Raw genomic sequence first — 23,021 nt, 5'->3', positions numbered from 1 at the left:
AATCAACAATGAAGAAATACAAGATACTTTACCTTGTGTAGCATCCCGATGCACTAAATTATTCTTTGATCTGTAAATTGATTTCGTGTTTTGTGTTTCTCTCTTAACAACATTCATTTTGCACAGATTGACTCGATATTATCTCGTTTAGTTACTGTCTGAAGGTTTCGTTATGTACTTATTAGCATTACCTACTTATTTTTGGTTTGAGACTTATGTTTTCAGTGCTGTAGGGTCGTCTTTAGTTTTAATTTCGCGCCTTTTTTATTTTTTTTTAACTATCTGAGAGCTATGAATTTTACAAAACTATAACATCTTAAAAGTATAGAAGGTTCTGTAATTCTAAAAAATAATTTCTAAAATTGAATTGTATGCTAAGATCCATAAAAAGATACGTTTACCGTGAGTATAATATCATGATCGCTTATTATGAAATTCAATAGTGATCATCAAATTAAAATGTCGTAGATATTGATTAGGTGTGCAAGCATTGCTCTCTCTACTCTGAACCCTCTAGTCTCTAGTTCATTCTTGTCAATGTCAATGTGAATTATTTTTATTTTGATAGAACTTAGAAGTGATAAGAGATAACGTATAGTAAAATATCTTAAATCTTTTTATCTACATCTACAATGATATAATCCAGATTCTAGATGTATTATAGGCCTTGAGGACTAAGGCGCAAATATTTATATTTCACACTATTTTCATGTTAAAAAATAATTACTGGAAATAATTGAATAATAATTAAATATTTATGTGCCATTTTTCATTCAATAATACGATTTCGGACTAGAGGAACCACTTTCATTTGAATTACTATGAATAAAATAGTATCAATAACTAATCCTAATAAAAGGAAATGAAGAAGTTACACTGTGGACATGATGCTGCCTTATATGTAAGATTAAAATCGTTTAAAATTTAATGGTTTGCGTAGCATTGTAGTAGTCTAAAACACACAAATGAATTGATTGACGACTCCACAAGGTTAACTGGTTCATTCATTCTAATTTTTCTAAATTGACTCAATGATTCAGCAATTTAGTAGCTGTTGTGTTGACAGAGTGAAAGTTTTTATGCAACAATTTGTTGTGTTAATAATTATTTTATCATCTACTTATTGGTAAGTTTTATTTGCCATTGATACTTGAAAAGATCATTTATTATTTAAAATTATTATTCTACATGTGCCTTCATACTCATGGGTTATATTACATATGATTATATTACATAACTGGTAACCATTATAACCTCCTGACTAAACTATTGTGTGTATAATATTTAAAAACGTGAAATTTTGGGTAAAGACTTTGTGGTATTATATATAGGTACAAACCCATGCAATAATATGCTTAGTTATTAGTAAAATGTCATACATAATATTATATTCTTACTTGTTTTTTAAATAGAAAACATTTTATTTTTTATCAATAAAAAAAAAAACAACCAAATAAACAATAACACATGAGCAGTTTGCATGATTAGCTTAATATTGATAACCTTGTGTGACAAAACAACATCATGCCAAAAATTATCACTTTCAAACGAATGACTAATGATAAGAGCATGATTTTATCTACAACTGGCTTTGACACATAAAATGCAAGATAATAAATGTAAGGAGTTGCTTAATAAATTATGCCTATAGAATGAGATATAATTTATTACCTTATTGTTACCTTTTATATTACATACTCAAACAAGTAGAAGTGTAATAGTGTAATTACTGGGCAAATGAGACTTGACATCTTATGTCTCAAGGTGAAGAGCGCAGTTGTAGTGCCACTCAAAACTTTTGGGTTCATCAATAATCTTGAGCGGCACTCATTGTAACGGGCAGGGTGTATCAAATACATCAGCTGAACGTCCTGCTTGTCTCGTCCCTTATTTTCATTAAAAAAAAAAGTGGACTCAAGAGACATTCTGCTGTATATGCTACAATAACAGTGATCAAAGATAAAACTGACTTTACACACTCATATACTTTAATTTTAAAACAGTAACTAAAAGGTTAAATAATTAATTTCCTCTACATTGATGGCAATAGTATGTTTTAAAGTTGGAAAATTCACTTTTGTAAAAATTACTTTAATTTATATGTAAGTTATGTAATACATACATTGGTAAAGCATAATCAAGTTTACACATATACACATACATACTTTAAGTACTGCAATCTAGTAGTGTAAATGGAGCTTGTCTATTTTAAGATTGTCTCTTAACAAATGAAATAAGTCAAACATGGTGGGGAAACATTGTTGCAACGAAGGAGTTCTGCTGCCTAACATCTTGCTTCATCACCACATCAGTTCCATGATGGATACTGTTTTTTCATTTTAAATTTAAATAAAATAAACCTTTTCAATTTGGTAATTCTTGAAATACTATATTAGATTAACAAAATAGTTAATTGACACATCCAATTGTAATTTGTGGTTGTCTAAAGTATTTCCTCTTCACTAAGTGACAATCATTCAGACTCAATTATCAACAGATCTGATATTATAAGCTTTATTTACACCATCTTTAACAGATACACGGACTAGTAAAAAAATAAGGACTCCATGTCACCTTACATAACAGTGTAGCACCAAAACAAGCCGATTAACATGTATTTACACATAGCCCCACGCACACACTTACACTACTACAAGCCGATAGGCGGCTATTATGAGAATTGTCATCGTCTGTGACAGATCAGTTTGTGTCTCAATAAAATATTTTAAAAATGTTGCGTACATTGTGAAAAAGTGTAGAAACGATACTATATAAATATTTGTGGCCATATATGATTATTTAAGGGAGAAACAATTGTGTAACTAGTATCCCCCGTAACCGCACACACACTAGCATAACCGTGCTTCACTTGCTAATATCATGGCACGGAGTCCTTCTTTTTTTACTCGTCTGTGAACAGAAATGACCCTATCAAGAAAAGTAATATTTTTTTATATTGGTCAGTAAACAAGGGAGCTATGATAAATTCAAACTCAGAATCACTCAAATTGATAACATTGTCCATTTTTTTCAAGTCAGGTTATAGTATAATGTTATTCTTTTATTAATATTTTGCTAATTAATTGTGTAACTATAAGGTTCTAACAGAATTATTATTAATAGTATTCTATTCTTCTCCTACTGTGGCTTCTGTGGATGGCATAATACCACATAGAATTTAGAGAATTGAATAATCCTAAGTGATTTATATGCCTCTGGCTTTTCATAATATATTTGAGAGAGCAGCTGTTCCCGCCTGCTTTGCTGGGCGAAGTTTAAAAGGACATAAATTAAATTTTATTCATCTTATTACAAATGCAATAAAAAATAAGTGGCCACAAACCGTCTAGGATAAATTTTGCATCAAATGGTGGTAGTTTCATGTCGATACGATTAGTGGTTTAGGCGTGATTGAGCCTCAAAAAAAGATCATTTTCATTACACACATATATATATAGATAGTTGATAATATAGAGACTATCTTGCTGTCATTTCTGGTCTTGTGAATTATTTCCTCTTTACCAAGTGATACCAAAAAAATATCTAAAAACTTGAGGAAGTCCAACAATTATCAGCAGGTATGGTAAACAGTCTCCTGTTTCTGCAATTAGACCATTCAGTTGGCTCCATTTTGCGTGCCATGATTCCAACCAGCCCAGCTCCTTCCAGAAGTTCATAACACTCCTGTGGTATTCACTCATCAAAGCGATCGAAAATGATAAATTGATAATCTATCAAACATAAACACATCTAGAGTAGAAACTGCCATGTGTTCTCCTTTTACCTATCATCTCTTCATGCAAGCTGAGCCCAGGTGCTTCCACCCTAGTAAGTAGTTTTCTATGTATTCCATAAGAACATGGGCGGCTGTTTCTTCTCCCTCTAGGTAGCATCTGCATAGGGGGCTTTCCATAGCACTTATGTCAAAATGAGGCCTTTTATAATAAATACTTTTCCCCTTACTGTTAATTTTGTGAATATTTAACCTTAGTAGGTACAGTAAATCAATTGCAGTAATCACTGCAGTAAACAACGACGACGTTGTTAAGGGAACATGTTAATTTCGGCCACAACTTCTTCACAACAAAGATTGTTATCATTTCATTGACACCAGTACTTGGGTCGCGCAAGATAATAAATTCGACCGACGCAATTCGCAAAACAAGTGTTTCAACAAACATTCCATACGATTCTATCGCGAGTGAAAGAGACAATTGTGGTATTATCGCCCCTACTTCAAGTTATTCAGCCGTCTGCCCATATGTCTTAAACGAGGATGCCGTATGACGTCATTCATAGTACGTAGCTTTGAGAGAAACGTTGTGTAGCTCGCATCATAACGTTATCATGAGGGTCTTGTCAATATAAGGCGATAACGGTCGCGAACTCGAGTATATGTAACTCACAGTGGAGGCGTGTTTGTTTCCGGTCAAACGACTTTTAATTAGTTTACATCAAGACAGCGATTATCATATTTGAAAAATGGCTCTCAGCAGGTAATTTTTTTAATAATACAACATATAGGTTAAATACCTAGCTAAGGCGTCAACGCAATAAAGTCCCATTTATAATCAATATATTATGTATTAACTTAAGGTTTCGTATGAAAATTTATCAACTTGTTTTGATTAAATGTACGTTGCTAGGTCAGTTTCGTTCAAATAGGTAGAGCGCAGACAGAAACTATTCAGTTCATGGTAGTAATATATCATTTTCAACTCAAGGAAAATGAGAACTTACCGCGATTGATAAACAATTGTTTAACCACATTTGGCTTCTATATAACAAGTCGCTCGAATGAATTTCTCTCTTATTTTTGTAAGGCAATGCAGGGAAAACTGTCATCAGTTGTGTTCTGTTAATCTGAGTAAATAATTTTATTTATCCTACCAATAGTTATAAGTAGTAAATGGTAAAAAAAATCTTGTACATGCTGTGATCAAAGGCAGTGAAGTATCATTTTTAATAAAATCCTTGCAATAAAAGATAATCAACATTTAATTTTCCTTGAATAAACGAATATTTCAATAGTTCGGCAAAACTAGTTTAATTAAACAAATTAAAAATAACCGGTTCTTAGATAGCATCAACATTAATGGAATCAATTTAATAGATACTCATATAACTAAGTGAATAATTGTATTTTAAAACGAAGTAATTGTAAAGATAAATTCAATTTCAATTCTACTTAAATCCCGCGGTGAGTAACCCTTACAGGGTTCTGCCACTTTTGGTTCAATAGAGACAGAAGCTCTTCTGCTTTCATAGTATTAACCTTAGATAGCTTATACGTCTACATAGAGCCTGCTAGACAATCGATGAAAACAGGCTAGTTTTATTACTTTAGTGTGCGTAACAAGCTACGTCTTACACTTGCGATTTGTATGTCACTTTGTGTATTCTATTCTATTCTTCCTACTATGGCTCCTGTGGAAGGTATACCACAAGTTTGCCAATGTCACGTTAAGGTAGACCACCAAGATTAGAGAATTTTTGTATTCTAATTTGATTGGCAGTGATCGGTACTAAAGATTGAAACAAGTTTTATTTTATACCTGAAACAAATATACATGCTGTTAGACTAAAAAGGACATACACAAATATAATTACAAAAATTATTACAAGTATTCAATGATATTTACAACTTAATCTTATTCTTTTTAATATATTTACAAAAGGAGTGAAAACTAGGGAGAGGAGACATGTAAAGGAAAATGGGCGGGGTACTTCAGCAGGTATAAAATTGTACAAAGAAGGTTGCATTAAGGGACAATTGAAGAACAGATGATCCACGTTACCCTCGTCTAGGCCATATTCACAAAGGGAATTGTCTCTAATACTAAGTTTAACTAAGATATTAAAGAATTGATCTAAAATATTAATATACAACGACATGTCAGTATCTGCGGCAAGCTCCTTAGCACACAATGCTAGACGGCGAGCAGTTATTTTTGCCGCCAATTTGTACCAAAAATTTGCTAAAGTGGAACTGGGCTGGGCATGTGTGTCGGATAAACACAGATCAATGGGCGAAGGTCGTCACGCATTGGGTGCCTCAGGACGGGTAAAGACGATGGGGAGACGATCTGGATGCCTATAATAAGACCTGGTCAAAGCTGGCACAAGACCGAGATAAATGGAGTAAAACAGGGGCGGCCTTTGCCCAACGAAAAATTGCCAAACTTATTCGTGTTTCGCATTGAAACACGAGCAAAGTTGCTGTGTCACTCAGAATTTTGGGTTTGAAGGGATCGTAAACAGCACTAAGTTGTAGTGAGAATTAGGACATATAACTTTTCATTTCGTCATGTCTTAAAAATACTACTAAAGCCACCGTTTCTTTGAGTATCAAAATCTTTTGTCACCAGCAACTTAGGCACATAGAATCGAAATTTTACTGTAGAAGTGTGTTAAATTACATTTTAAATACGTTATCGAAATCATTATGACGCTTACCCCATAAACACTAAACACCATAACATAATTGTAGAAAAATTTGTTGTTGATGTTATATCCTTCAATTTTTCTCTTGTCTTTTTCAATTTATTTTTTCTTATTCGAAATATTTTAATATTAATTTGCTTAAACGTATGTTCTGCTCTGTTTGTGTCTCTTTTGTTACTTGATCTCGATTTGCACCTATAGTTGGGTTGTCACCTGAAAAGAAATATCTATGTTCGTTATTAAGGAATTGTATTATATATATATTTATGTACATGCTCAACCTGTTGGAGCAATAAATAAATAAACACGGGGAAGGAACACACGGTAGTATGATACGCCGTAGGAGCGAAATATTTTTTTATCGTTTGCCTCAAACTGAGAGTTGAACAAGACATGCCAAGATTTACGAACGATACGTCATTCGAACGGTTGGCTCAGTAGAAGAGTGTTGGGATGGAATCCCGAGAGGTCGCGGATTCGTGTCCCGCAACGTTCATGAATTTTGCTTGCAAATTTTATTTGGTTTAAATAAGGTTTTTTTGACAGTTTAAAGACCAACCTTCAGTACGCAACCCTGAAGACACTATCTCTGGTGTCGATAAGCGTGATGTCGCCCCAACAGAGTGTGCAGGAGGTGTTCAGAACGGCTGACTGCGTCTGCTTCGATGTCGACTCCACTGTCATCCAGGACGAGGGCATTGACGAGCTTGCGAACTTCTGCGGGAAGGGTGAAGAGGTTAAGAGGCTGTGAGTATCATAATATATTATATTCATTTACTTTACAGTTTATGTTTTGACTAATTCTGAGTCTGGACTTCTTTATTCCTTAAAAACTTTAACTCTGATGCAATTAGAAATAAGTAGCTTAGTATTTTCTTGGATTTACGCGGTTTATGTGTTGTGTTTAAATAAAATTGAGAGCACGTTTTCGAGGAATGTTGCCCTGTTCTTCTCCGGGGCATAAAAAGCATAGTAGAGTCGTCGTAAGAGGCTTCTTTGCACAGGATGCCGGCTTGATTATGGGCACCACAACGACGCTATGTCTGCCGAGAAGCAGTAATGTGTAAGCATTATTGTGTTCCGGTCTGAAGGGCGCCGTAGCTAGTGAAATTACTGGGAAAATGAGACTTAATATCTTACGTCACAAGGTGACGAGCGGAATTGTAGTGCCGCTCAGAATTTTTGGGGTTTTCAAGAATACTGAGCGGCATTGCATTGTAATAGGAAGTGCGGATCAATTACCATCAGCTGAACGTCCAGCAATGTCTCGTCCCTTATAGTCATAAAAAAACGCTTCACTAGAAAATCTTTGTCCCGCATAGCCACTTTGTAGAATCATCTACGGGCTGCTGTATTCCCAAACCTATACAACAAAGAGAACTTCTAGTCTAAACCTTTGGCACTGCTGAGGTCCATGGGTGGCAGATTAGTTTTATTTTCCGTTGGATGAACCGTTTGTCCACTGGAATATATAAAAGTGATTCTATGAGGAGTTTTTTCTTTTTTTTTACAAATATGGAACCGATCGAAGCGATATTACATTAATTATATTATGTAAAGTATATGATATATTTTCTTTAAACACTTCCGCCGTTAGATAAGCACAACATACGGTTTTTATATAGGTAGGCATTAATAGGATTATGACTTAACAGTATTTTTAAAGATACGAATACTTACTTAGGCAAAATTTATAAAAGGCTATCCTAGATTTTTACGATAACATTTTTATCTTACAGTATAAAATTAAAGAATTTCACATGCAAATGTTGATATAACTGTTTATTTATGTACCTATTTTTACCGAAATCAGGACTACGAAAGATACTTTATAATACTTTTCAATTTTTATTTATTTAAATTCAGACTCACAGGAATACAGTTCGCAAAGAAATTTCTAGAAAATTACTTATAAAAACCGAGTAGGTAAAGGTTTCAAGATGACATAACATTTACAACTTTTCAAGCACTAGCAACTTGCAAGATATAAATATTTTTTCATAATACATTTAGTCAAACTTGCTAGGTCAGACATTATACATACCTCTTTATACTGAAGTTGATCAAGATCAACAAAACAATATTATATATATTGATTGACTAGTGACGAACCGCTCGTCTCCTGCCATTGTCGGCGTGTTCTAGTGAACAAGCCTCATTTTCTAATGTTCATTAACAGATCGGCGTGATTTTGGCGCCCGCGCAGCGTTCTGTCAATGCGTATTATAAGATTGCTTATAATTAGAATGATTTGGGTGAATGTATCAGAAAGCAATTGAAACCATGCAAAATAATCCATCTTATAATCAAAATAAGGGTCAGAAGTTAGTGAGGGAATAGTGTGCCGTACGGCACTTCAGATTTTAATTATAAAAATGAGGGTAGTTACAACTTGATTTAACACTCAACGATAATGTTTGACTTTTCTTACTTTTGCTTTAACTATGATGTAATCCACAGAACGGCCGAGGCAATGGGTGGCACAATGACTTTCCAAGAGGCACTCAAGAAGCGGTTGGATATCATCAGGCCAAGTTTTGGCCAGATAAGCGACTTTATAAACACACATCCAATTCATCTCACACCTGGGATTGCGTAAGTTACCTTATATTTATCTATAAATGTGTACTTGTTTTTATTTAAAATGTGTAGTAATCTAAGTCAATCGAATCCAAGGGATGTTGGCTGCTTTGTCATACAAGCTAGAACTTATTTCAATTGCACATTTACGTACGCTATGATTAAACAACCGTGATTTTTTAAATTTTTAAATTTCAATAAGGGACGAGACGAGCAGTACGTTCAGCTGATGGTAATTGATACGCCTTGCCCATTACAATGCAGTGCCGCTCAGGATTCTTGAAAAAACCCAAAAATTCTGAGTGGCACTACAATTGCGCTCGTCACCTTGAGACATAAGATCTTTTGTTTTTTCATAAAAAATATGGTTAAGAAGTGATATTGTACTATTTAGCTTATTATTTAATAGTCTGGGGGTGGTCGCTCCATTCCCAATCTGTGGCACTATTAAGAAAGTCATTTATGTTATAGTAACCTTTAACACACAAACATTTTTTGACAATTTTTTTGAATTTCGTAATACATATTTTGTACTGAACATTTTCTGGGATCATGTAAAAGCATATACATTGCCCCACAAAAGACTTACTAACTCGACTTAGCCAAGTAGTCGGTATTATAAGTTTATGTCTGTTTCTGGTGTTAATATTATGAACAATGGCAACTTTATATTGTAGTGTGTATTGGCTATTTGTGTATGCTTTTGTGCAGGGCGTCTTGATACTCAATGGCATCTTTCAAATTTTGTAACTTAGGCTTCGTGTTATTTTACATTGAAATCAATAAAATACAACATACTTACTGATGATATGTGACCCAGTGTCTTTCTTATTTCTTGTAGTATTATTTTAACATAGTTTTATTAAGCAACCCGGCAATTTGAAAATTCAATTATTAGCAAAGTTTGCTCAGAACATTCGGCACGTCAATGTCACACATTGTTCGTGACTGGCTCAAGTACGTCCACTTTGGCGTAGTATTAGTAACCGCTCTTTACGTCTACGCCTGAGGTATCTAGTTGGAGCACAGCGGAGACCAATCCTTAATCTAAGATTATTATAATAATAGTGTCAAAATCGCCGAAATCCCTCACAGAGCTTTGTCCGCAGAACGAATTTTCTCATATTCAAAGTCGAGAAAAACCTTAATTATAAAAAATAGATAGTTGATGCCATAATAATGTTGATTGTTCAAACCATGACAAGGCATATTCGTTAAGTAATTTAGTGATATGTGATAGTGTGAATATAACTAGTTATAACCGCTTCATAATATGTCATTATCATCGGCTGTCCTGACCTTGTCTGATTCAATAAACCAAATATTTAGTATCATATGTGATAGAGCTGTTGCTATTTAAAATAATTAATATAATAATAATAATATTGACACACTTTTTATACAAATTATCTTGCCCCAAGTTAAGCATATATAGCCTGTGTTATGGGTTACAAGACAATGATATATTTAATACAATATACTTACTTAAACATACATAAATTCATATAAACATACATAAATACATTTAAACATCCATGACTCTGAAACAAACATCCATATTCATCATATAAATGCTTGCACCTACCGGGATTCGAACCGTCCCGGGTTCGTAGGTAGGATCGCTAACCACTCGGCTATACAGATCGTATAATATACATATACAGTTCCTATATATATATGCATACACATTCCACATGGAGGGAAGTACCTTAAATATATTGTTTTACTGAAAGAAGTCTTTTTTTAAATTTAAACATCAATTAATAATATATCCCTATATATTGCCTAGTGTACTTAAAATATGTCCTTATATAATATGTCCACGGCTAGGCCACATGGAGGGAAGTACCTTAAATGAAAATTTTGCTTTAATTCAGGAAACCATTTAAATTTTATTTTTATTGTATATCTTTTGTATTTGTACAATTCACTTATACGTTTCAAAATAAAAATAAAAATCTTTCTTTTGCGTTCTTATTGAACCGGAAACTGAATATGATAATGTCCCGCATTTATCACGGGGATTGTTTGATATTCCTTGATTTCTGTTGCCGAATTTCACATCTCACTTCATACCGCAAACTTAAATATCATTCTTTCCTCCGGTCCCGGTTATTCCATGTACAACTAAACTGGAGACTCAACTTATTCGCGCGATGTCTCCAGTTATCGCCCTGGAGACATCGCGTCGCACGCATACACTCAAAAAAAGCATGCAGGTATTTAAAAAAACCGCAATGCCTTTTTTTATTCCTCTAGTGCTGAGGGAGAATGTGGGCGGCGGTGACCTATTCCAAAAAAATGGCAAAGAGACTTGTTTTCGTCAGGTGTTACAAGACGGTATCTAGCGGCGCTGTCGTATACTCTATTGCTAATAGGTATGCAAGTATTGGGGTTGAGCAGTTTATCAACTTATTGTCATGAAAGAAAAATTACGCCAATTGTTTTCAAGCAAAGTAAAACATTGAATTTAATTTTCAGGCAACTTGTGAAGTTGTTGCAAGAGAGAGGGGTTGTAGTGTATCTCGTGTCCGGAGGGTTCAGGTGTCTTATCGATCCTGTTGCTGAGAAACTCAACATACCGACAACCAACGTGTATGCAAACAGACTTAAATTTTACTTCAACGGTGAGTTTCTCTTGTTAATAATTCGACTGTTTTCTTAATTGTTACTAGCTAGAAAAAAAAGAATGATATAAGTGTTCGGGTATAATGTAGTGAAAATTTATGTATAATCAATGTTTATGAGCCAAATACATAATTCCTTTTTTTTAAGTATTATAACGGACAATATGTTATGTTTTTTTTAAAGTGATAACCCTCACTTCTAGGATTAATACACAAATAAAATTTGAAAAAAAAAATTTTATGAACGATGCGGGATTCGAACCCGTGGCCTCCGGCGTTCCGTGCCGGTGCTCTAACCAACTGAGCTAACCGTTCGAGTACTGTAATCTACAGGATCTTTACAGTTGAAGCCACAACCTGAGGACAAAACAAAAGAATTCTAAAGGAATCAAATTTGAGAAAATAAAAGCCTTTATGCCTTGAGAGTTGAACAAAGCAAACAGAGTTTTATAACGAGGCGGTACTCGAACGGTTAGCTCAGTTGGTTAGAGCATCGGCACAGAATGACGGAGGTCGTGGCTTCGAATCCCGCATCGTTCATAAAATTTTGTTTTTCAAATTTTATTTGTGTATTATAATGGATGTAGTATGTTATTCTTTAGAGATAGACATATACCATCTCGGACTTTTTTGTAGACATATATAAGATACACAATTTCAACTTACGTTATTTTGTTATATCTCAAAGGGTTTTCGTTGAAAGCTCCCAGACGGCTTATTTTTTTTCCACACCTCCAACAAATATCTTAAATGTACACAAAAATGTCTAGAAAAACTAAAAAGTCGGTGTAGTAGTTTTTGAGTCTAAGGAGAAGATTTTAAGGAGGAGCTATGAATCAGTTATAGCGAGCTCTACGGTACCCTTCTGTATTCGGAGGTTGTCTGATTAAACCCGGTATACATCTTATGAGAGATTGGGTAAAATTTTGCAGTCGTTATAATCTAAACAATTTGTTTTGATATAAATTGATAACCGGCAACGGCACCGGCAACGCTCCTGTGATTCCTCTGGTGTTGCAAGAGATTGTGGGCGGTGGTGATCACTTAACAACAGGTGACCCGTACGCTCGTTTGTCCTCCTATTCCATAAAAAAGCCCTCACTTTGGGATTAATACACAAATAAAATTTGAAAACAACATTTTATGAACTCTGCAGGACTTGAACCCACGACCTCTCGCGTTCCGTGCGAGCGCTCTTTCAAACTGAGCCAACCGTTCGAGTTCGTTGATAAAATCTTGTATGCTGTGTTCAACTCTCAGGTCGTGGCTTCATCTACAGGATCTACCTTACAGTTGATAACCTGCTCAACCCCAATATTGGCATATTAGGAAATTGATTTGATTTTTTTGCTCTTGCAAATCGTATGAAATTGTGTAGATTTGCAAGAGCGACATTTTCTTTTCAAATTTTATTTGAGTCGTTGTCATATTTAAAACACACGAACAGTAAATGTTGTGGGACCTGTTTTAAATTGCGAGAGATCCTGTCATTAACGCGAATATACAATTGCATAAAAATTGTAGCAATAACGTAATATGCTGTAACATATGACTTTAATACAGACTTTGTTGCTTTTGTAATAACAACTTAATTGTTATCATATATAAAGTACAATTTTAATAATAAAATGATTTCGAAATGCTGTAATTGAAATACCCACTTAATTCTTATAACGGTAAAGTCCAATTTCAAAAAGACGAATATTTTAATGTATATGTGCATGTAACCCGACACAGTGACCGGTCCATCTCGTTTACAATAAAAAGACTTGATATTGAGTTGAACCAGTGTCGAGCGGCTACTGAGGTCGCTCTTATCTGCAACCGTTGGTCATTGGTGCGGTTTGCGCTAACTATTGTTTCCCAACACGTGTTTGTGGAAATCCCTTTATCCACACGAATATGCAAATAGAAGCTAAAAAATTATTGATTGTTCCTGTTCAGGAATTATCTAGAAATAAATTCAAATGTTTTATAAAAAATGGCTCTGTCGTAAATTCTATTACACCACAGCTGAATATCTAAGTGATCGGACAGCCTGGGACTAGATTATGATTATTTTATAGCGATAGTAGTGACTGTACAATATTGTATATATTTATTGAAAAGAGCGCAAAAAAAAGAATGCTGAGAGAGTTTCTTGCGCCGCTTCTCTCTCAGAGCGCCATTTGTTTCCGAAGCCGTAGTAGTATCTAGTATATTAGAAATTACATCAAAAAGAATTCTAAAGGAATCAATTTTGAGAATATAAATGCCTTATATGCCTTCTAAAAAAGACAGTGGTCGAATCCAGTGCTCGGAATCCGGAAAATAGCGCATGATTTCCTATTCCACCTATGGTTGTATGAGCAAAGACTTGAGGCTGACAGTTAACCTCTATTTTGAGCAATGAATGCACTCTAACACAAAGTGCCATACAAATCGTGAGTGTAAGACATAGCGTGTAACGCACACTAAAGTAATAAAAATAGCCTGTTTTCATCAGTTGTCTAGCAGCAATATCTAGACGTATAAATTATCTATAGAAAGTATATTCTAAACAAATTGTATGCATCTTTCCTCGTTTTATCAATGAAAATATGCACATACCAAATATTTTCAAAAATATCCACGTACTTACAACGCTTTTTTGTAAATCGCTTTAGAAAGTAACACGATTCAATGACAGTTATCTCTGGTGTTGCAAAATGCAAACACCGGGGACGGCGACCGATAACCATCTTGTGTCCCCCATATCTTTTGCGCTATATTTCCATAAAAACTGAAGTTTATTGCATTGACTTAAAGAGGATAATTATACAATATTATTGTCGAGGAAAAGGTTGACGAGCGTTAAATGAAGGAAAATATAAGTTCTTTACTATGATATAGGTACATAAACTTATGATAGCAAACGGAAAACAAACAACTTAATAGTTCGTGGTAACTAGTTCCTTATATATAGATATATATTATAACGATTTTTATATCCGGGACTATACAGGCTGGCCAAATAGGATTAACTTAATAATTGATATTTCTGTATTGAAATATGGGACGAGACCAGCAGGACGTTCAGCTGATGGTACCTAATTGAAACGCTATGCAGTGCCGCTCAGGTTTATTGAAAAACCCAAATATTCTGAGCGGCACTACAACTGCGCTCGTCACCTTGAGACATAATAGTAATATTAACACACTTTTACACAAATTATCTTGCCCCAAACTAGGCATAGCCTGTGCTATGGGTACAAGACAACGATATATTTAATACAATATACTTACTTAAATACATAAATACATATAATTATCCATGACTCGGAAACGCACATCCGTATACATCATATAAATGATTGCACCTACCGGGATTCGAACCCGGGACCTCTAGCTTAGTAGTCAGGGTCACTAACCATTCAGCTATATGGGTCGTCACAAGATGTTAAGACTCATTTGCCCACTAATTTCACTAGCTACGGCGCCCTTCAGTACGAAACACAGTAATGCTTACACATTACTGCTTCACGGCAGAAATAGCAGCCGTTGGGGTACCCATAATCTAGCCGGCATCCGGTGCAAAGGAGTCTCCCACTATTTTTTGGAATTTTACTAGAATTTGATTAGATCACGTTATGAAATAGTCGTCTTATATCACTAAATAAACGGCCACAGCTGTGGCTCGTCTATATATAGATACAAACACGCTATTTAGACGTCAGACCCCACCTAAGGACTATGATGTAAACCAAAACAATTATCTCGCTCACATGATACAACTTATCTACGTAATACGTAATACATTTGTTATCATTTATGTGCAATTAATTATCAAACATTGAAGTGTCGAGTTGAGAAACAATCAATCTCTATTCGTTTTTAACCGACTTGAAAAAAGGAGGAGGTTCTCTATTCGTTGGTATGTTTTTTTTTAGAGTTCCGTTTGTTATAAGTGTCAAGCTTCTTAATTAACTCAACCAATAAAAAAACAAATTTAAAGCAACGCTTTTGGAAAATTATGATTAATGTATTGTATCCTTCAGGCTCTTTAATTATGTATTTATTGTACGATATCACATTGTAATCCATATTTTTATATAAAAAAAAGTCCGCTGAGTTTCTTGCGCATTCTTCTCAGGTCTGAGGTAGTCTTTTTTGATAGGGTGGTAGTTTTATTTTATCGTTATATTCTAATTCGTAATTTACTCAATACAAAACCTCAAATTACAACACAAGCTCTCACAAAATTTTGACGCGTCACATGACATTGTACTGTTATATTCTATTTATACTCCCATTTTGTAGTTTACTCAATACAAAACCTCAAACCATAACACAAGCGCTTACAAAATGTTGACGCGTCACATGACGTTGTACCGTAATATTCTGTTCATTCCCCCATTTTGTAATTTACTCAATACAAAACTAAATTTATAACACAAGCGCTTACAAAATGTTGACGCGTCACATGACGTTGTTCTGTAATATTCTGTTCATTCCCCCATTTTGTAATTTACTCAATACAAAACTAAATTCATAACACAAGCGCTTACAAAATGTTGACGCGTCACATGACGTTGTTCTGTAATATTCTGTTCATTCCCCCATTTTGTAATTTACTCAATACAAAACTAAATTCATAACACAAGCGCTTACAAAATGTTGACGCGTCACATGACGTTGTTCTGTAATATTCTGTTCATTCCCCCATTTTGTAATTTACTCAATACAAAACTAAATTCATAACACAAGCGCTTACAAAATCTTGACGCGTCACAAGACTTGGTATGTACTGTTATATTCTTTTATATACTCGATTCAATTCCCAAAAAACTATTCACTCTTACCGGGCACTTGTTTATGTCCATTCTCGAACGAGTCAACAGCAGTACAATGAAAACTTTTAAAGTAGTTTCATGGCGTTCAGTGTACGATTATTACATAATTTCATTGTATTTTGGGCTAGAAAAGCCGTGAAGTTCACGGATCCACGCAATGTCGATCACTTACATCGCGCATGCGCGGTAGACAACTACCATTTTTGCATATTTTTTTCTCTTTATCCGCACCTAAATAAATATGTTTTCATTTATTTGATGGCCGTAGAAAAAGTATTGAATACCACTGTACGTAATTAGAAACTGTAACATTTGTGGGCTTACACCAAACTCATGTCACAAGAAATTGCATAACGGGGCAGTAGCATACATCTCATTACACTCATAATTCAATATATCAAACGGCGCTTAATTTTTACCCCGCTAAAGTTATATTTGTACCCAAAAGTAATATGAAATGATGTTTAACATGTGTGTGTTTTTCTATTGTTTAGAATTTAACAATCATTTGACATTGCTTATATTTAAACACGAGCCGAAGTTTCTCTAAGGTGTGCCCCAACGCCCAGATCACATTTATATGGAAGATTTAGTTTATATGATGACAGATGGATGACAGCTGACAAAAATTACGTTCTGTTCCTTTAATTGTACCTTTACACTTCTGTTTATGTTGTGCTTAACGAGGTTTTAGTTAAACACAAGTTACATAGTGTTTTGTGTAATAGTTAGGTCACTAATAAATATGTTATGTCTTTAAAGTGATAACCCTCACTTCTAGGATTAATACACAAATAAAATTTGAAAAACAAAATTTTATGAACGATGCGAATATGGAACGCCGGAGGTCGTGGGTTCGAATCCCGCATCGTTCATAAAATTTTGTTTTTCAAAGTGTGTGAGCTAGGTCACTGTCTAACAAAACACGTATCTAAGCTATGATTAAAAACCTAATAGATAAGATAAAACACTGAATTACAAATAATTGTTTTTCTTGAAGCATAATCTCGGCTACCAAGTTATCATAAACAGAGAGAAACTTGGCTTCGTGATCAAATTGAACGAGAATTGATTGTCGCAGTATATTTATATTATTTGTAGGTACAAAAGTGCAGGTGCACTGTACAGTACTGTATCATTTATCAATGATAACATATCTATATGATCTCAATTACTTGTACCATTTAGAACACAACACAAGGATAACATACATACACTGTAATATATATATATGACATTGTAAGAGAATGTAAACGGGTTTCTAATGAAGTGAACTGAATATTGTGTTGGTTTGTTTTGTAATTATGACATTCATCATCAGCCGGAAGACGTCCACTGCTGGACAAACCCCCGAAAATCTCCACGACGATCAATCCTGCGCTGCCCTCATCCAACGTATTCCGGCGATCTTAACCAGATCGTCGGTCTATCTTGTCCATAGACAAAAATAAACTCCATTTAAGACTTCATTATTGTTAGGTCTCTTACGTTGTCATAGTTAGTTCACTGTCTAACAAAACACGTGTCTAAGCCATGTTTAAATATTTTTTTTTCTAATAACTCTGAAAGGGTTTAAGTACATAGGTAGGTACACTTGTTAGAATTGTATTTATATTTTGTTACTATTTCCAGGTGATTACGCGGGCTTCGACGAGAACGAGCCTACTTCGCGGTCTGGCGGCAAGGCTCTGGTAGTGAGACGGCTAAAAGAGCAGCACGGCTTTCAGAAGCTGGTGATGATCGGTGATGGAGCCACCGACGCTGAAGCTAGCCCACCAGCCGATGCATTCATTGGTAAATTGAACTACTATTACCTCATAGATCGATCTTTAGGTAGATTTGGCTAAATGTGCAATGTGTTCCGCGGTGTGTAAATTATTATTAAGTCCAATTTACACTAGACGAGCGAATGCTCATTCTATCCCTACTCTATTAAATTATTTTATTGTAAACAGACTTGATTATTCTGTCTACGTTTGCAAAGATTCTTATATTCTATGAATGCTCGCTCGCTTGATGTGAACGACACTTGAGCGCGCGAATAGTTGCCTAGAGCGTTCTTGCGTGTTCGTCCGAATTCGATTTTCGCTGATATTTTGGTGTAAATGCGGTGGACGAGCTTTCGTTTACACTAAAAGATCAAAAAAAATGCTCTTGTTCTAGCTCTGGATCTTTGTTCGTTTAGTTTAAATGCACCTTTAAGTGAACGTTCGTATGAATCTTGAAAATAAATAAGGGGTGGGGACATTTTTCTCCCGGCGACTGAACTGGCACATATTTTAATCAAACTGCGGGTTCGTCCAATATTGCATATTTTTATATGCGATTTTTCGCGTCGAATAAAGCGTTTTTTAATGAGCATAAGTGACTAAACGACTAGTTTATCCACCTGATATTAAGTGGAATTATTTGCCCATAGCAGTGGTTATAATAAAACCACTGTCCACCTACAGTTGCCACAGGATGCATGTGTTTCTTTAAGACCGCATGTACTCCAGAAAATAACGTAGCTATAATATGTAATCTCCCAATATCTCTACAACACACCACAATATACTCCGCCTGGTTTTGCCTTCAGATAATTGGCCTAAGAATACATCATTTGCGATGCGGTTCTCAAACGGTTTTCGAGTGAAACAACGCTATAGACGTGAGCGACACGACAATAGCGATAAAATGGCGAGCTGTCAATATAACACTCAGGATGCGATGTTTTGCCACTGTGTGTGATTGAATTACCCAAGTAAAATGTGTTTTTTAATGTAATAAAGCAATTATAAACTTAAAAACAAATTAATTTAAATTGACGAACCACACGAGTTACTATATATATATTAGTAATTAAGTAAGCTAGTTACACGGACTAGTAAAAAAATAAGGACTCCGTATCATCTTTCATAACAGTGTAGAACCAAAAGAAGCCGATTAACGTGTAAATACATAGCCCTACGCACACACACTACTACAGGCCGATAGGCGGCCATTCTGAGAATTGTCATCGTCTGTGACATATCAGTTTGCGTTTCAATAAAATATTTAAAAAATGCCGTCGTGCGTTGTCAAAAAGAGTAAAAACAATAATATAAAAGTATTTGTGGATATATGATTATTTAAGGGAGAAAAAATTGTGTAACTGGTATACCCCGTAACCGCACACACACTAGCATAAAGGTGCTTCACTTGCTGATATCACGGCGCGGAGTCCTTCTTTTTTTACTAGCCCGTGGCTAGTTAGTAATTTATTTTATTTTCATTAACTCAATGAGACGGTACCTAAAGTTACTGAAAAGGACATTGTTACCTAGATCATCGTGGGAAGAGAATATGGCGAAATGAGGCTGAGTATATTATTATACCATGACGACCTGTATAGCCGAGTGGTTAGCGATCCTACCTACTAAGCTAGAGGTTCCGGGTTCGAATACCGTTAGGTGCAAGCATTTATATGATGAATATGGATGTTTGTTTCCGAGTCATGGATGTTCAAATGTATTTATGTATGTTTACATGTATGTTTATATGATTTTATGTATGTTTAAGTAAGTATATTGTATTAAATATATCATTGTCTTGTAACCCATAACACAGGCTATATATGCTTAACTTGGGGCAAGATAATTTGTGTAAAAAGTGTGTCAATGTTATTATAATATCGTGTCAATCTTATTTCAACAAACTTTCTAGGATAGTCGCTGTAAAAATTCCGTCGTGTGAAGATTATTTTACGTTCAGACACCAAAAAAAATGTATTTATAAAATAAATAAATAAAATAAAATAACATTCATTTAATTCAGACCATTATAAATCCATATATTGTTAGTAGAGTAGTACTTAAAACTATGTTAGTAAAATATTTATGGTACGATCGAGAACCACGTGATCTGAGGGGGGTGGTCTCTCCTTATACCGCACCCCGTTGCTACGAATAGTGGCCGAGTAGTGTTACTATTTGTATGTGTAACACATGCTATTTTATCATCTTACAGGTTTCGGTGGAAACGTGGTGCGAGAAGAAGTGAAGAAGAAGGCGGCTTGGTATGTCACGCAGTTCCAAGAGCTGATCGATCACCTGTCCGTGCAAGCGAAGTGATCACCTCCGCTAAGTTGACAACCGATTGAGTGCCTTAATAATCAATCTACATGTTTGTACGTAGAACTGTGTGTATATATTTATTTAAGCATTACGTAAGCTGTTATTATTGTTTCGATGTCTGATGACGTTGATGCGTAGGCAATTGATAATTTTATACCCTGTTATAAAATAATTTGTGTTTTGCACATTTCTGACTTTTGTAATTTTTTTTAAACCGTTGGTGGTGTGTGTTTTAATTTTAATAATATAATGTGACGAAAATAGTTTTAATTAATGTTATATTTAATATATTATTTTATTGTTGACGAGTATCTGATAAATCTAACCGACAATTATTGATCAGTTTTAGTTTAATGTATGAAGTACGGATTATGCAGAATAAGAATCGATATAAAATATATTATATTATATAATTTTTATACGATTTTGTTTTGATAAAAAGACCAGTATTTGATACCAATTTAAGTGTTTAGTAGTCAAAAGATATGAAAACTCTAAAGCTCTAATGAATGTGTGTAAAAACATCTAAAAGGATGGCAACACTCTTGTGATTGTGTGGGCTTCAGTGATCACTTTAGGGGTTGTTTTCGTTTCCTATCCCTACTAATATTATAAATCCGAATGTAAGTTTGTTTGTTACGCTTTTACGCCGGAGCTACTGATGTTGATGAAATTTAGTACAGCGATAGACTAGAGCTTGGGAAAGGACATAGGCTAGCATTTTATACCGGAAAATTCCATGGTTCCCGCGGGATTAGTGAGAAACTGAAATTCACATCGATGAGCTATAAGTATACCAATAGTAGGTTTAGTTTGCCATAGAAATCTTCCTGGAAATAGGATTCACATAAAAAGTTGTTTAAGTTAATTCCAAACTTGCTTATTATTTTTAAAAACCCTTTATCAGCTTGTAGGAAATAATTTAGTATTTATTATTTTCCTCAACTTAGCATAATATGTCCATGATTAACAGACAGACTTATTTTCACATTTTATAATATTAATTATGCATTTTCTCTTGCATATAAAGTAATTATATTATGTGAAGAATAAATTGAAACTTTTATTTTTCGCGGCTCTAAGCAATTTATAATGACGTTTCAAATCTATCACCCTTAAATTATACCGATAACCAGGGGGTGAAAGGAAACGAAATAGGATGAAGTAATTGTTATTTAATTAATATGAAATATTTACTTATTTAAAAAAAATAACTCGCGAATAATTAGTGTACCGCCTAGTTTTGGACCAATCGGAGGCCCTTCCTAAAGGTAACTGAGATAAGTCGTTCGCGGCCATTCTAGCACTACTTACCTGCAAACTTGCAATGCGCTTTTCAGTTGGCTGAGTTCTTGCCGAAGCCAAGCTCAAGAATGCAGAAGAAGTGGGTGGTGGTGATAACTTCGTAAATTCGTTATCAAATCAAATCAAAATCAGTTTATTCAAGTAGGTCACGGAAATGACACTTATGAATGTCAAAAAAAATAAAATATTTTTCTTATTAAGAGAGAAGATGTAGCAAGAAACTCATGGCCACTCTTTTATATCAAGATTTACATTTACATCGATTTACAAATCATTTCAATTACAATATAATATTTAAAATGTATCGTCCACAGGTTTGTGTCAAGTTGCCATTCTATTCTATTCTATTCTTTCTAGTGGCTTCTGTGGAAGGGGCACCACAACTCGCCAATGTCACGTTTCAGTAGACCAACAAGCTTAGAGTGTGTCATTTGATCGGTGTAAACGATTTTATAAGTGATTATAGTAATGACCGGTGCCCAGAATCAAAACAGATTTATTTTCTTATTATACCTGAAACAAATATACATGCTGTTAGATTAAGTTGCCATTATTATGTCGTTAACTGCATTTACATGTTATTGTACTCTGAGTACAAAATGTAGTATTTCAGGACTAAGTCCTCAATTGTGTGAGGGTTTTCTTTGATTGTAATTAAGTACCATTATTCTATAGTTGTGCCGTTGTATATTGAATATTTTAATTATTATTATTGATAATTTATTTGCTATTGACCCTCGGTCCAACAATTATTGTCAAAAATGGCTGTGTATTTCTTATGATAAGTAATAAATATTTTATTATAAATTGTTTTTTATTAAGTTAAATCAAATCAAATATTTTTGTAAACCATACCGCTGCAGATTTCTGCCGCTAAGTTTTATTTTGGCTTAAAGGTTGCCGTAGCTAGTAAAATACTGTATTTTAATTAGGATTACACTATTGCTCCGTATGGTCTTCTGAACTAGGTTCTTGGCAGTAAAAAGTATCCTATCCGTATCGTAGTTAATTTAAAAAGCTTAGGCCTATATTGCAGATGGCGTCTCAATCCTTAAGGTTATTTTGTCATTTTTATGCATAGTTATGGATACAGTAGATAAAAATAGATTACACATCTTCTAGTATGCGGGACATAGACTGTCGTAACTGATTCTGGGTCA

At 34.5% G+C, this 23,021-nt stretch overlaps 1 protein-coding gene across 4 annotated transcripts; it reads left to right on the top strand.

Annotated features, from left to right (window-relative positions):
• Nucleotides 1-636: 636 nt before the first annotated feature.
• On the top strand, nucleotides 637-22,668 carry LOC126979645 (phosphoserine phosphatase). 4 transcript variants are annotated; one of them, XR_007732853.1, is made up of 7 exons: nucleotides 962-1,126; nucleotides 6,991-7,191; nucleotides 8,905-9,039; nucleotides 11,506-11,651; nucleotides 18,095-18,256; nucleotides 20,450-22,181; nucleotides 22,400-22,668. XR_007732853.1 is itself a non-coding variant. In XM_050829096.1 (6 exons), the coding sequence occupies exons 1-6, from the start codon at nucleotides 885-887 to the stop codon at nucleotides 20,551-20,553; spliced, it is 765 nt and encodes a 254-aa protein (XP_050685053.1). In that variant the 5' UTR covers nucleotides 637-884; the 3' UTR covers nucleotides 20,554-22,668. The 4 variants fall into 4 exon arrangements, 3 of the variants coding, with proteins under 3 accessions (XP_050685053.1, XP_050685052.1, XP_050685054.1); XM_050829096.1 differs by lacking the exon at nucleotides 962-1,126 and adding an exon at nucleotides 637-901 and having other exon boundaries at nucleotides 20,450-22,668; XM_050829095.1 differs by having other exon boundaries at nucleotides 20,450-22,668.
• The last annotated feature ends 353 nt before the right edge of the window (nucleotides 22,669-23,021 follow it).

This window comes from Leptidea sinapis, chromosome 3 (assembly GCF_905404315.1).
Source record: "Leptidea sinapis chromosome 3, ilLepSina1.1, whole genome shotgun sequence".
Lineage (NCBI taxonomy): Eukaryota > Metazoa > Arthropoda > Insecta > Lepidoptera > Pieridae > Leptidea > Leptidea sinapis.
This window is presented reverse-complemented; position numbering and strand designations above follow the sequence as displayed.